General features: G+C 36.2%; 1 protein-coding gene across 2 annotated transcripts in view; it reads left to right on the top strand.

The window, feature by feature from the left end:
* Positions 1-15,937, top strand: part of CWC27 (CWC27 spliceosome associated cyclophilin) — a 290,308-nt gene that overhangs the window by 265,202 nt on the left and 9,169 nt on the right. Inside the window, exon 14 of one of the 2 annotated variants that reach the window (XM_008992001.5) lies at positions 14,265-14,299. The exons of the other annotated variant lie outside the window; for it this stretch is intronic. Coding sequence (XP_008990249.1) covers positions 14,265-14,299 — 35 coding nt within the window. The remainder of the gene's footprint in view (positions 1-14,264; positions 14,300-15,937) is intronic. 2 annotated transcript variants of the gene reach the window in all.

The following is a 15,937-nucleotide window of genomic DNA, read 5'->3' as shown; positions in this document are numbered from 1 at the left end:
ATATATCTTTCTTCTTTATTTACAAAAGCTCTTAATTTTTTTTTTTTTTTTTTTTTTTTTTTGAGACAGAATCTCACTCTGTCACCCAGAGTTGACTGCCAGGTTCAAGCAGTTCTCCTTCCTCAGCATCCCGAGTAGTTGGGACTACAGGTGTGTACCACCACACCCAGCTAATTTTTGTATTTTTTGTAGAGACAGAGTTTCACCATGTTGGCCAGGCTGGTCTCAAACTCTGGCCTCAAGTGATCCGCCCACCTTAGCCTGCCAAAGTGCTGGGATTACAAATATGAGCCATGGTGCCTGGCCTATGAAGAATATTATTTGTTGTTTAAAATATTTTTTAGCAGTTTGTCATTGCCTTACAATTTGTTTATGGGGATTTTGTTTTGCTAACATGGAGTTTTAAATATTTGCATTGCTAAATTTGCTGATCTTTTCCTTCATGATTTCTACCTGGTATCATTCTTAAGGTCTTCATAATCCCAAGATTATATAAATACCCAGTTATATCTTTCACTAGTATTTTTATGCTTTCATTTTTATTTTTAATTTACATCAAAAGTCCACCTGGAATTGATTTGGTTTATTAGATCATTGTTATCATGTTATCATTTTTTTTCTTTTTTTTTTTTTTGAGACAGAGTTTCGCTTTTGTTACCCAGGCTGGAGTGCAATGGCGCGATCTCGGCTCACCGCAACCTCCGCCCCCTGGGTTCAGGCAATTCTCCTGCCTCAGCCTCCTGAGTAGCTGGGATTACAGGCACACGCCACCGTGCCCAGCTAATTTTTTTGTAATTTTTAGTAGAGACGGGGTTTCACCATGTTGACCAGGATGGTCTCGATCTGCTGACCTCGTGATCCACCCGCCTCGGCCTCCCAAAGTGCTGAGATTACAGGCTTGAGCCACCGCGCCTGGCCTCATTTTTTTTTCTAAATTGTTAGCTACCACAACTGAATAATACTGTTGTTTCCCCATGGATATTAAATGTGTTCTTTATCAGAGTAAGGCCTTATGTATATTTTGGGTGAGTTTTATAATTTTACATTGATTGCATTGTCTATTCTTGTGCCAGTACCTCACTGCTTAATTATTGTAGCAATATCATACTGCTCGGTATCTTTTAAGGAAGGTTGAAACTTTATTATTCTACACTTATATTTTTACTTTGAAAGTTTAGGTGGTGGATAATGTGCTACAATCTTAGTTTCTTTTAGTTATCCACACTTGGATAAAGCTTAGACAATAGGCTATGGAGTCAGTAAAAAGGCCTTATTATTTAACAGGTGGCCGCTACCTGAATTGCAGCCCCAGTGCCAAGAAGGAAATAATTAGTTTTTAGACAAACCCTTTAAAGTAGTGGAAAAGATCACATGTGGAAAATAAATAGAATGAGAAATTTAAAAAAGGGTGAAATCTAGCATGCTTCATTGCCATTTTCTGGTATGGGCATATAAATGTTTTTATGAGAAGTTTGATCAGAATTTTTTCCATCTCCCTGGTACACTGAGCAAAAGCACAAAGAACTGACAAAGTTACAGAAGAGATACCATCTGACTTTCTTCCCTTTTACCTGATGTGAATCCCCAGGGCATCTAGGATGACCATATATAAATGCAACTCACAAAATACCTCTCTAAAGACGTTTGTTAATCATCTTTCAACTACCTGCCATTTTGATTTATTTATTCATACCCCTTCTACTCTCTGGCATTAATTCAGGTAATCAAGTTAAATGTAATAGTAATGTTCTGTTCTCTGCATACAGATAATTCAATTCATCACAATAAGTAAAACATTGAACTGAGGGTTTTTTAGTAGAAATAAAAGTTGAAGCAAGAAACTCTTACTGAGCATTTACAAAGCACCAATCTCACCTTTAAACCTATAAGCTAGAAAGGTTTGTTGTGCCCAGATTATACTGGGGAGAAGTCTAAGGCACAGGAAGTTTACATTATTTGGTCAAGATGTCATAACTAGAAGTAATAGTGTTCAGAAATAGCCAATCATACTTGGCTCAATAGTTTGATTCCATTTGTTTTGAAAATACTCTCTCTTGTTTGTGATTTTGTATTGCTTATATGTAATATCACATTTTCTTCTAGAAAAAAAATAATTCCTAGTTTATATGGGGAAACATAGTGCATCAATATTTTTATGGCATTCTACATAGAATATCATCACTTTTAGAGGTTCTCCCACCTAAATAACAGTTTCTCTAAGTTATCTAGCCTACGTATGTTTCCTATTTTCAGATTAGGCAATGTGATTGTTATTATTGTTGTTTTAAACTGTAGTAAAAAGGCCAAACAAATGATTCAAGGTTTAATTTCGCTCTTAGTCAAAAATTGTCTAAGTCCTCTTTAAATCACGGAAAATGTCAAATTTATATTCCTAATATTATATCCTTTGTATTATTTGAAGAATAAAATTCAGAAAGTTATTTAAAAGTTTGTTTAACTTGAACAAGAAGTTCCTGCCACATTTACCCTAATTTTTCATAGGAATATAAATAGTAGAGTGGTTATGAATATGGGATTTGGAGTCAGACCTGAATTTGAATCCCAACTTGGAAACTTACTAGCTGTGTGATCTTGGGCAAATTACATAACCTTTCTAACTCTGTTCCCCAGAGTATAAACTAGGGATAATTATAGTACTTTTTGGAAGGTCCATTTGTGGAGTAAATGAAATACTATTTTTACAGGATTTAGAATGGTGTCTGGAACAATCAGTGCTTGATAAATGTGTTCTTGTTTTCATCTTTGATGTTGTCACTATGATTTTTAAGAATTGATTTATCTATATTTGACCATTGTCAGTAGATCCATTAAGATCAGATGATGATTAGAATTTATACCATTTCTATCATATTTGACTGTTTTGTGACCTTTTCTTAATTTAACTCATAATATCTCTCAGTGGTTAAGATATCTTAAGCTTGGTTTCTATCATAATTCTTAACATTCTGAGATAAAAAATTTTTTGAGTTTTGATATTTTTTTAGTGAATAATTTTTTGAGGCTAGTACTAAGAAAAAGTGGAGGAGGGGACACAGATAAAGGAACATTCATTGTAAATACAGTTTAAATATAAAGCAAAAGGATATCATCACTTTGGAGAACATAGAATTATAAGCTCAGTGTAATATAAATATTTTTATTCCGTTCCTCTCTCGTAGTCAAGTTCTAACGTTGTGATAAAATGAAGCAAGATGGAATATGATTATAGACCAGGTTCTCTGGTTCATGTTCATTTTATACAGGACTATAAATAATGCTGCAAAAGACCAACGTGGTTCTTTATAAATAGGTCGTTGTCAGAGTTGCTGACAACAGAATGGTGATTATTTTAATTCTAAACTCTCTGTCCAGTCCCTGAAGTCACCTCTTTTTCTTCCTTTTTCTTCAGGATGAAGACAGCCCTTCTGTCTTAACCCTGTGCTTTCATATTTGCCCTGAAATAAATTTGTCATGTTAGGGAATTTTGCTTTGTTTGTGGATCTGTTTTGAGAGAGATGGGGAGATAGCCATGTACTGCTTACCAGGCCTTTTTGATAGGGAATTCCATCTTCCCTATGGAAGACAGTTGTTTGTTAGTCTACTGGCTGTAGATTAAATGTTATTGGCCGAGCAGTTGCTTAAACCCAAGGGCAGGTGTAAGAATGCGTATTACAGATACTCTGGAAAGCCTCTTACATCTTTCCACCTGTGTCCTGCTGAGTATTAAGCATGATAGGCAAGAAAGCTGAGAAACTATACATTCCCCTGTTGCTAAAGATATCTTGAAAACTATGTCTTTCATATTTACTCCAACAATACTAAATAGTTACTGAAGACATTATAATATGAGGATTTCATTTTTAACTAAGGGAAACAAAAGACATGCTTTAGAGTAGCCTTTCAAAACTCCAAACTGAGAAGGCAGCGTAACATTCCTTTAAAGTTTAGAAACGCAATTTTTACATGTTAGTGGTGAACAGTGAAAGAAAAGCCACTGGTCTTTATCTTCATTTTTTTTCAAAAACCACTTTCCATTTTCTTCTTTGCCTGATTTCCTAATGCTCTGTTTTTCTATTCTAATTTTTGTTTGTTCAAGTATTTTAAAATTTTTTGTTCCTATTTTTCTCTTACCGTTTTTAAATTTCTCTTTTGAGTTTTTTTTTTCACTATTTGTATCTGCATTTTTCTCTGCTTCCTTTAACTATTTCTCTTTCTTATGCTGAATCTTTTCACATCTTTTGCTTTTCTTCATGGATTTCTTTCTCTCTTTTGCCTTTTCTATTACTCAAAGTCATCTCTGTCCTTGTTGCCCTCCTCTGCTAAACATGAAGAGTTCCAGTGGCCTCATTTTCCAAGATTTTTTTCTTACATAGTTTGCTCTCTGGGCTCATTCATATTTTGTCTGTCTGTCTGTGTCTCTTCATATGAGTTACTGTGATCTCTACTATCTACTTCATGTTGAAAAAAGATTTAGACTTCTTTTTTCAGATGTGCTGGTACTTAAACACTTTTTGATTTCTTTTTCTCCCACCTTTTTTTGTTGACAAATAATAATTGTCTATATTTGTGGGGTACAGGTGATATTTTGATATGTGCATACAGTGTGTAATAATCACCTCAAACATTTGTTATTCCTTTGTGTTGGGAATATTTGAACTCTTCTAGCTATTTTGAAATACACAATAAGTTCCTAATCATAGTCATCCTTCTGTGCTCTCAAACACTAGAACTGATTCCTTCTATCTAACTGTATGATTGACCAGCCTCTCTTGATCCTCCCAACCCCACCCTTCCCAGCCTCTGGTAACCATTATACTACTGTATACCTCCATGAGATCAACATTTCTAACTCCCACATGTGAGTGAAAATATATGGTATTTTGTCTTTCTCTGCCTGACTTATTTCACTTAACATCATGGCCTTAATTCTATCTGTGTTGCTACAAATGACAGGATTTTATTCTTTTTTATGGCTACATAGTACTCCACTGTGTATAAATGCCACATTTTCTTTATCCATTCATCCATTGATGGACACTTAGGTTGATTTTGTTTCTTCTCTATTGTAAATAGTGCTGCAATGAATGTGTGGTGCAGAAGTCCCTTAAATATAATGATTTATTTCTTTTGGATAAATATTCAGTAGTGGAATTGCTGGGTAATATGGTAGCTCTATTTTTACCTTCTGAGAAACCTCCTTACTGTTTTACATGGCGGCTATACTAATTTATATTCACACCAACAGTATAAAAGACTTCCCTTTTCTCTGCATTCTCACCAGCATTTGTTATTTGCTGTCTCTTTTATAATAACCATTCTAACTGAGGTAAGATGAGATCTCACAGTGGCTTTAATTTGCAGTTCCCTAATGATTAGTGATAGTGACCATTTTTCAGTATACCTGTTGGCCATTTGTGTATCTTCTTTTGAGAGATATCTATTCAGATCCTTTGCCTACTTTTTAATGGGATTTTGGTTTTTTGCTTTTGAGTTATGTGAGTTCCTTTTGTAGTATGAATATCAGTACCTTGTTGGAAGAATAGTTCATAAGTATTTTCTACATTCAACAGGTTGTCTCTTTTCTCTATTGGTCATTTCATTTGCTAGGCAGAAGCTTTTTAATTTAATTAAGTCTCATTTGTCTATTTTTGTTTCATTGCCTGAGGTGTTAACCATAACATTTTTGCCTGTACCAGTGCCCTGAAATGTTTTATGATTTCAGGTCTTATATATAAGTCTTTAATTCATTTTGACTTGATTTTTGTATATAGTAAGAGATGGAGCCTAGTTTTATTCTTCCATATATGGATATTCAGTTTTCTCAGCACCATTTATTGAAGAATGTATCTTTTCCCCAAAGTGTTATTGGCACCTTTGTTGAAACTCATTTGGCTGTACATATGTATATTTATTTCTGGGTTTTCTATTCTGTTCCATTGCTCTGCGTGTCTCTTTTTATACCAACACCATGCTCTTTTGGTCACTATAACTTTGTAGTATATTTGGAAGTCAGAGAGTATAATACCTCCAGCTTTGTTCTTTGTGGTCAGCATTACTATGGCTATTTGATGTCTTTTGTAATTCCATACAGATTTTAGGATTTTTTTTTCCTATTTCTATGAAGAAGGCCATTGGTATTTTAATAGGGATTGCATTGACTCCGTAGACTGTTTTGGATAGTTTTGTCATTTTAACAACATTAATTGATCCATAAGCATAAGATGTCTTTTCATTTGCTTGTGTTCTCTGTGGTGGTTCTTCTTCTTCTTCTTCTTCTTCTTCTTCTTCTTCTTCTTCTTCTTCTTCTTCTTCTTCTTCTTCTTCTTTTTCTTCTCCTTCTTCTCCTTCTCTGCCTCCTCCTTCTCCTTCTCCTCCTTCTCCTTCTCCTCCTTCTTTTCTTCTTTTCTTCTTCTTCTTTCTCTGTTGTCCAGGCTGGAGTCAGTGGCACAGTCCCTGCTCACTGCAACCTCCACCTCCTGGATTCAAGTGATTCTCTTGCCTCAGCCTCTTGAGTAGCTGGAACTATGGGCACGTGCCACCACAACTGGCTAATTTTTTTTTGTATTTTTAGTAGAGATGGGGTTTCATCATATTGGCCAGGCTGGTCTTGAACCCTGAACCTCATGATCTGCCCACCTCTGTCTCCCAAAGCGCTAGGATTACAGGCAGGAACCACCGCGACTGGCCTCTCTTCAGTTGCTTTCATCATTGTTTTGCAGTTTTCTTTGTAGAGGTCCACGCTGGTTAAATTTATTTGTAGCTTGGTGTGTGTGTGTGTGTGTGTGTGTGTGTGTGTGTGTGTCTACTATAAATGAGATTGCTTTCTTGATTTCATTTTCAGATAGTTTGTCATGGCTCTACAGAAACACTACTGATTTTTGTATGTTGGGCTTTTGTCCTGCAATTTTACTCAATTCACTTGCCAGCAGTAGGCATGTTTGTGGAGTCTTTAAATTTATAGTCTTTAAATTTACATATAAATTTATGTGAACTACAAAGAGAGACAATTTGACTTCTTTTCTGATTTGGATGCATTGTATTTCTTTATCTTGCCTGATTGCTCTGACTAGGACTTCCAATACCATGTTGAATAAGAGTGATAAAAGTGGGCATCCATCTTGTTCCAGTTCTTAGAGGAAAAGCTTTCACCTTTTTCCCATTCAGTATGATGTTAGCTATGAGTTTGTCACAAATGGCCTTTATAATATTGATGTATGCTCCTTCCATGTCTAATATTTTGAGAATTTTTATCATAAAAAGATGTTTAATTTTAGCAGTGCTTTTCTTGCATCGATCAAGACGATCATATAATTTTGGTCCTTCATTCTGTTAATATGATGTAGTGCATGTATTGATTTGTATATGTTGAACCATACCCGCATCCCTGGGATGAATCCCACTTACTCATGGTGTATTATCTTTTTGATGTGTTGTTGAATATGCTTTGCTAATATTTTCTTGTGAAATTTTTGCATCTGTGTTCATCATAGATAGTGGCCTGTAGTTTTCTTTTTCTTGTTAGGTCCTTGTCTGGTTTTGGTTACCAGGTAGTGCTGGTCTCAGAATGAGTTAGGAAGAATTCTTTTTTTTTTTTTAATCTGGAGTTTCACTCTTGTTGCCTGGACTGGAGTGCAATGCCACAATCTCGGCTCACCACAACCTCCGCCTCCTGGGTTCAAATAGTTCTCCTACCTCAGCCTCCCAAGTAGCTGGGATTACAGGCATGTGCCACCACGCCCGGCTAATTTTTTGTACTTTTTAATAGAAACGGGGTTTGTCCATGTTGGTCCGGCTGGTCTCGAACTCCTAATCTCGGGTGATCCGCCCACCTTGGCCCCCAAAGTGCTGGGATTACAGGCGTGAGCCACCGTGCCCCGCAGAAGAATTCTTTTATCTTCAATTTTTTGAAATAGCTTGACAAAAGAAATAGTGTTTGTTCTTTATAATTTTGGTAGAATTCACCAGTAAAGCATGAGCTTTTCTTTGTTAGGAAATTTCTTATTACTGATTCGATTCCATTGCTTGTTATTGCTGTCAGGTTTTCTGTTTATTACTGGTTCAATCTTGGGAAGTTGTATGTGTTCAAGAATTTATCCATTTTTCTGTAGATTTCCAATTTGTTAGCTTATAGTTCACAATAGTCTCTAAAGATCCTTTCTATTTTTGTTGTATTGATTCTAATGGCTCCTTTCTCATTTATTTTGGGCATTTTTCTCTTTTTCTTTGCTAGTCTTGCTAACAGTTTGTCTATTTTGTTTATCGTTTCAAAAAACCAACTTTTTGTGTTGCAGATTACTTGTATTGCTTTTGGTCTCCATTGTGTTTAATTCTGTCTGATCTTTATTAATTCCTGGTTTCTACTAATTTAGGTTTGGTGGTTTTGCTTTTTAGTTCTTCGAGGTCATAAATTATTCTAGGTTGGTTACTTTTCTAGGTTGGTTATTATTGCTATAAGCTTTCTTCTTTAGCAGTGCTTTTCTTGTATTCCATTAGTTTGGATTTGTTGTATTTCTATTTTCATTTGTTTAAACTAGTTTATTTATTTTCTCCTTAATTTCTTCATTGATTCAATGGTCATTGGGGAGCATGTTGTTTCATTTCTATGCATTCGTACAGCTTCCAATGTTTCTTTTGTTACTGATTTATAGTTTTATTCCATTGTGGTCTAAGAAGATAGGTGATATGATTTTGATTTTTTTTTTAATTTCTTGAGGCTTGTTTTGTGGCTTCAGCTATGGTCTATTCTGGAGAATGTTCCATGTGCTGATGAGAAGAATGTGTATTCTTCAGCTGTTGGATGAAATGTCCTGTAAATGTCTGCTAGGTTCATTTGGCCTAAGGTGCAGTTTAAATGCAATGATTCCTTATTCATTTTCTGTCTAAATGATCTCTTCAGTGCTAACAGTGGGTTGTTGAAGTCTCCAGCTATTATTTTACTGGAGTCTATCTTTCCCTTTCAATCTATAATACTTGCTTTATATATCTTGGAGCTCCAATGTTAGGTACAAATATGTTTAGTACTATCATATCCTGTTGCGGAATTGATCCCATTATCTTTCTATATTGACCTTCATTGCCTCTTTTTATAGTTTTTGACTTGAAATCTGTTTTATTTGAGATAAGTATAGCTATTTCTTCTCACTTTTGGTTTCTGTTTGTGTAAAAAAATCTTTTTCCATCCCTTCATTTTCAGTCTTTACGTGTCTATAGGTAAAATGAGTTTCTTAGAGGCAGCATATTGCTGGGTCTTTTAAAAATCTGTTCAGTCTGTCTTTATCTTTTAAGCAGGGAATTTAATGTGTTTACATTTGAGATAATTATTGATAGGTCAGGATTTATTCCTGTCATTTGTTCATTGTTTTATGGTTGTTTTGTATATCCTTTCTTCCTCTTGTTTTATATTATTACTGTTTCCTTTTCCTTCTCTTATTTTTTATGGCAGTTTCACAATTTTCTGTAGTGGCAATGCTAGACTCCTTTCTCTTTTTCATTTGTGCATCTTCTCTACAGTGAGTTTTGTGCTTCCATGTGTTTTCATGATGGTAGATGTTGTCCTTTTGTTTTCAGGTATGCCAGTCCCTTAAGCATTTCTTGCAGTTGTGGTCTAGTGGGGAAATTCCTCAGTTTTTGTTTGTCTGGACAAGACTTTATTTCTTCTTCATTTTTGAAAGATAGCTTTGCTGGGTACAGTCTTCTTCATTAGCACTATTTGTTTTCTTTAGCATTTTGACTGTATCATCCCAGTCTCTCCCTGTCTGTACGTTTTCTGCTGAGAAATCTGCTGATAGTCTGATACATGTTTTCTTATATGTGACTTGATGCTTTTCTCTTGGTGTTTGTTGAGTTCTCTCTTTTTCTCTTTTTTTTTTTTTTTGAGACGGAATCTCACTCTGTTGCCCAGACTAGAATGCAGTGGTGTGATCTTGGCTCACTGCAACCACTGCCTCACCAGCTCAAGTGATTCTCATGCCTCAGCCTCCCAAGTAGCTGGGGTTACAGGCACCCACCACGATGCCCAACTAATTTTTGTATTTTTAGTAGAGACAAGGTTTCACCATATTGGCCAGGCTGGTCTTGAACTCCTGGTCTCAAGTGATCTGCTCGCCACGGCCTCCCAAAGTGCTGGGATTACAGGCATGAGCTTCCATGCCTTGCCTTGTCTTTCACTTTTGACAGTTTGATTATAATGTGGCTTTTGGGGTTGAATGTATGTGGCAGTCCTTGAGCTTTCCATATCTGGATGTCTATACCTCTTGCAAGACTTGTGAAGTTTTCTACTAAGCTATTACTTGTTAAATATATTTTCTATGCCTTTGCCCATCTCTTCTTCTTCTGAAATTCCCAGAATTCTTATTTGGACACCTCATGATTATATAGGCATTTGTGGGGGAAAGTGGGGAACAGTCTAATTGGGTTCATGTTTTCAACAGAAATTCTTTCTTCTGCCAGCTCTAGTCTATTGTTGAAGCTCTCAATCATTTTTGTTTGTTTGTTTGTTTGTTTCATTCATTGATTTCTTCAGTTTTAGACCCTTTTTTTGATAATTTTATATGGCATCTATCTCATTGTTGAATTCTTCATTCAGATCATGAATTGTTTTTCTGAATTCTTTGTATTGTTTATCTCTGTTCTCTTTTATCTCAGTTAATTTAATATCTTTATTTTGATCACTTCACAAATTTTCCTTTCTTTGTTATCTGTTACTGGAACATTATTCTGTTCCTTTAAGGATGTCATGTTTCTTGCTTTTTCATGTTTCTTGTGTCCTTACATTGATACATGCACAGCTGGTCTATCGATTGCTTCCTTCATTTTTATGGATTGGCTTTCGTAGGGAAAGACTTTTTCACATATATATAATACACACACATAAACACACACACACACATATATATATACACATGTATATATATACATATATGTGTGTATTTTATATATATATACATATATGTGTGTATTTTATATATATATATATATATACTGTTTATTGGATAGGGTGCTTCAGCTCTGCTTCTGGGTGGGTGCAGTAGTGTAGACTTCTTATCCTGTGATCAGCTTCAGTGTTGTCTGAGTTCCTTGGTGATTAGGCTGCATTTGTTAGCATAGACTGTGGTGAGGCTTCTTTGGGTACAGGGATACCAGGTGGGCTGATCCTTGGGTACCAGTAGTGGCAGTAGCAGGCAGGGCAGGCCTATCCTCAAGCTCCTGATTGGCATGCACCAGCATCAGCCGGAGTGACAAAATGGTACCCAGGCTCCCAGATGGCACATTTGGGCATTCATGGCAGTGGCTATGGGTGGGGCAGATTAATCCCCACACCCCCAGATGATGTATGCAGACACTATTGGTGGCAGTGGGGAAAGTTGATCCCCGACCCCAGAGTGGCATGCTAATGTGCATGCACCTGTGGTAGTAGCAGGGCAGATTTGTCCTCAGACCCCAGATGCACCTGCAGGCATTGGCAATGGCCATGGCAGACAGAACATGCCAAACCTCAGGCCCCTCGATGATACATATGAGTGCCCATGGCAGTGGGTCCCCAGACCCCAGATAATGTGTGCAGATACCAGTGGTGGTGACAGACAGGGCAGGCCTGTCCTCAGGTGCCCAGACAACATGCATAGGTGCTAACAGCAGTAGATGAAGCAGTCTGATCCCCTGTTCCCTGGACAACACACGCTAGCACTGGAGTGGGTGGAACAAACCTCTCTAAATCCTGGAGTTTCTTAATTCCTAAAGAACTGAGCATTTGTGAAAATAGAACCCTAAGTTACTTGTAATCAGTAATAGAGAAAAGCCCTAAAATTAAATATTCATAAGGCTTTCCCTAAAAATTACATTTTGATAGTTATAAAATATAGAAATAAAAGCATCCGAGTAATATTATAAAATATACTGTAGAAATCATAAGAAAGTGTAAAACGAAACAGCCATTTATATTTTAAACAGTAGCCAAAGTGAACCCTGAATCATAGGAGAAAAAAACTAGTTTTGATATTTAGGGCTAATAATGTCATCATTCTTTATATAACTTGTTTTAATTAATTCATTTGAAATGAATCTAAACCTTTGTGATTTTTGTATTGCTTGTGATTTATTAACATTCTAATAAGTGCCAAATGTTTGTTAGCATAGTCAGCAATTCTCCAGAACAAATGGCTTTGGTCTTTGTTTTTTAATAGCCGCAAAAGTACCTGTAAAAGTATTAGTCATATTTAGGCTTCCAAATTTTCCAGACAATGAACTAGGAATCTGGCTGCAGCTTGGCAACTAATTCTGAGACCTTCAGTAGCTTCTCTTTGGTTGCTCATTTGTAAAACGGAGTAGAGGAAGCTAAGTTACTTGCATATTGAAAGAATGCAAGGCTATCTACCAAAAGTTCTAAGAGGTCAGTATTGTGGGCAGATACAAAATAAGTACACAAAAAGTCATAGTTGCTCTGAAATAACCACTTAGAAAACATAATTTTTAAGACTCTAACTCAGCAAATATAAATTATTTGGAATAACCTTTATAAAGATTTATTCAAATCTTTATGTAAAATTAAGAAAACTGCAACCTATTAAAGGAGTACATTGATATACTATGTTTCTAGAATACTTAATTTTTAACAAAAACCTAATATAATTCAAATAAAAATACCAGTAGAAAGAGGGAGAGAAACATGCAAACAAATATAGCCACAAAATGTTATAATAAAAAGAGCAGGGAAACATAATTTGTCACTCCTTAGGAAATGGTGACTTCTTTTCAAAGTGTACAATGTGGAAAGCAATAAGTAAAAGAGTAACTTCAAGCAGAAAAGATAACTATTAGATATTGGGCTTAATTCTTGGATGATGAAATAACCTGCACAATAAACCCCCATGACATGAGTTTATCTATGTAACAAACCTTCACATATACCCCCAAACCTAAAATATGTTTGTTTAAAAAAAAAAAAAAAAAGAAAAGAAAAGGATTAATTTTGCAGTCTAGAAACCTGACAAGCACTACCTCAGTGAAGTGATCAAGGTCAACATTAACAGTCATAAATCATGTTGCCCTTGAAATGATGTATGTTAATGGCATTTTACATCTAAGGCCTTTCTCCCAATAACCCATAAGCCCAGTCTTATCATGAGAAAAATGTCGAATTGCAGCCCTGTGACATCTGACCAGTATTCCTGATCAAAAACAAGGAAATTCCGTGAACTCACCACTGCCAAGAGTAGGCTAAGGAGACGTGATAACCAAATGTAATATGGCATCGTGAATGGGATTCAGGAACAGAAAGAGGATATTAAGTAAAAGCTAATGGTATTGCTCTGCTTGGGCTGCTATAAACAAGATAACACAGACCGGGTAGCTTAAACAACATTTATTTTCTCATAGTTCTGTAACTTGAAAGTCCAAGATCAAGATGCTGGCAGGGTTGGTTTATGGTGAGGTCTCTTTTCCAGGCTTGCAGACAGCCATCTTCTTGCTGTATCCTCACATGGTCTTTCTTCTGTGCACACATGCTCCTCATGTCTCATCATTTTCTTATAAAGCTACAAGTCCCATTGGATTGGTGTCCCACACTTATGACCTTATTTAATCTTAATTACCTGCATAAAGGCCCCTTTCTTCAAATATGGTCGCATAGTATATTTGTATGCAAAATTCAGTGTGTGAATTTTGCAGGAACACAATTTGGTCCATAACACTAAGGAAATATAAATAAACTTTGGACTTTACTTAATAACAATCTATCAGTATTGCTTCATTGAGTATAACAAGTGTACCATACTAATGTAAGACACTAGTAATAGAGCAGAGTAGTTTGAGGGTATAAGAACTCTCTGTACTGTTTGCTCAATTTTGTGTAAATCTGAACTGTCCAAAAAATAGTCTATTAAAAACTACACAAATTTTGAAACATATGTTTAAAAATGAGTAACAGGGTAATGATCTTTCCCAGTCAGATGCCTAAGTATACTACAGAGTTACAATAATTAAAGCGGCAGTGTAGTGTACAGGGTAGATTATTCAAGAAATGAAATTGGGACAATGAGGTAGCCATTTTGGGAAAATAATTAAATGAGAACTTTACCCAACCCAATATACTAAAACAAACTTCTGAATTGATTAAAGATTAACAAATGAAAAAAGAAGAAAGTGCTAGAAGAACAGACAGGTGGATATTTACATAGTCTTGAGGTAGGAAGTGATGCACCTATGTATTACAGTAGTTCTTGATGAGTTATAGTAATTTTTGTTTACTTTTTCTTCTTGCCTCTTAGGATTGTCCTACTTTGCCAAAAGGAAAACAAAAACGGTGAATGCATATTGCTCAAGCTATGAAAGTTACAAAAATAAAATAAAATTTCTATAATTCTTTGATTCTATATATAGTGTCTGCCCTCTGAATGGCTTAAGTCTAGTGTAAACAGCACATATTTAGAAATATACACATAAACCTCCAAGGTGAGTTGGGATCAAATAAGTTGTATGTGTATGATGAGGTACACAAAATACTTTGAAAGGGATATGTAGTTGTCTTTGCCCATTTATATTTTCATAAAGGAATGCCTGATGCTGTATAACTTATTTTATTTTTATTTTTTTAAAAAGGCTTATTTGGCTCATAGTTCTCCAGGCTGTGCAATAAGGATGGCACCAGAATCTGCTTCTGGTCAGGGCCTCAGGCTGCTTCTACTCATGGTGAAAGGCAAAGAGGAGGTGGCATATGCAGATCACATGATGAGAGGGGAATGAGAGTGAAAGGGAAGGTGCCAGATTATTTTTAACAGCCAGTACTCAAGGAATCTCTTATAACAACTAATAGAGTGAGAACTCACTTATTACCACAAAAGCAGCTTCAAACCTTTCATTAGGGATCCACCCCCATGACCCAGACATTTCCCACCAGGCCCTACTTCCAACACTAGGGATCAAACTTCAACATGAGATTTGGCAGAGCCAAACAAACCATATTCAAATCACAGTAGCCATATAATAGAGTATTATAAAAATGTAAATATTCACATAAACACAGTTTATATGCAACACATAGACACACTATTAGGGACTGAATTGTCTCTCCCTAAAATTCATATGTTTAAGTTCTAATTGCCAATATGATGGTATTTGGACGTGGGGCCTTTAGTAGGAAGTTACTTAGGTTTAAATGAGGTCGTGAGGGTGCCCCCTATCCCCATGTTGTGATTAGTGTCCTCATAAGGAAGGAAGAGACTAAAACTGTTTCTCTCTGGCACATACTGAGGAAAGCCCATGTTAGGACACAGTGAGTAGGCAATCATTTGTGATCTGAGGAGAGAGCCCTTACCAGACGGTGATTGATGCCACCTTGATCTGGGATTTCTGTCTGCGAGAAAATTAATTGCTATTGTTTAAGGCACTCAGTCCGTGGTATTTTGTTATGGCAGCCCAAGATAACTAAGACACAAAGTTAAAAGACATATGTTAAAATGATAATAAATGTTTGGACTGCACTTTGCCATTTGCAAAGCCCTTTTAAATGCATGATGTTTGATCCTCAGGCCACATCAGGTAAACAGGGTGTACATTACCACCCCTCTTCACAGATGAGGAAGCAGAGGCCTAAGAAGCAATGTGACTTTTTCCAGTCACAGTGACCGAATGTAACTCAAATCAAACTCAGGGCGTCTGAATGCATACCACAGAAATTTCATAGAAGGTGTTAAAGAAATTCAAAGGTAGGCACAGATCCTGAGTTCCAGGGAAGTCAGAAAAGAATTTTAGGAGGAGGCTGGGCACAGTGGCTCACACCTATAATCCCAGCACTTTTGGAGGCTGAGGTGGGTGGATCACAAGGTCAAGAGATCAAGACCATCCTGGTCAACAAGGTGAAACCCCGTCTCTACTTAAAAAATACAAAAATTAGCTAGGCATGGTGGTGCGCGCCTGTAGTCTCAGGAGGCTGAGGCAGGAG

The sequence above is a fragment of the Callithrix jacchus genome, chromosome 2, assembly GCF_049354715.1.
Source record: "Callithrix jacchus isolate 240 chromosome 2, calJac240_pri, whole genome shotgun sequence".
NCBI lineage: Eukaryota > Metazoa > Chordata > Mammalia > Primates > Cebidae > Callithrix > Callithrix jacchus.
Note: the sequence above shows the minus strand (reverse complement) of the source record. Positions and strands in the feature narration are given on the sequence as shown.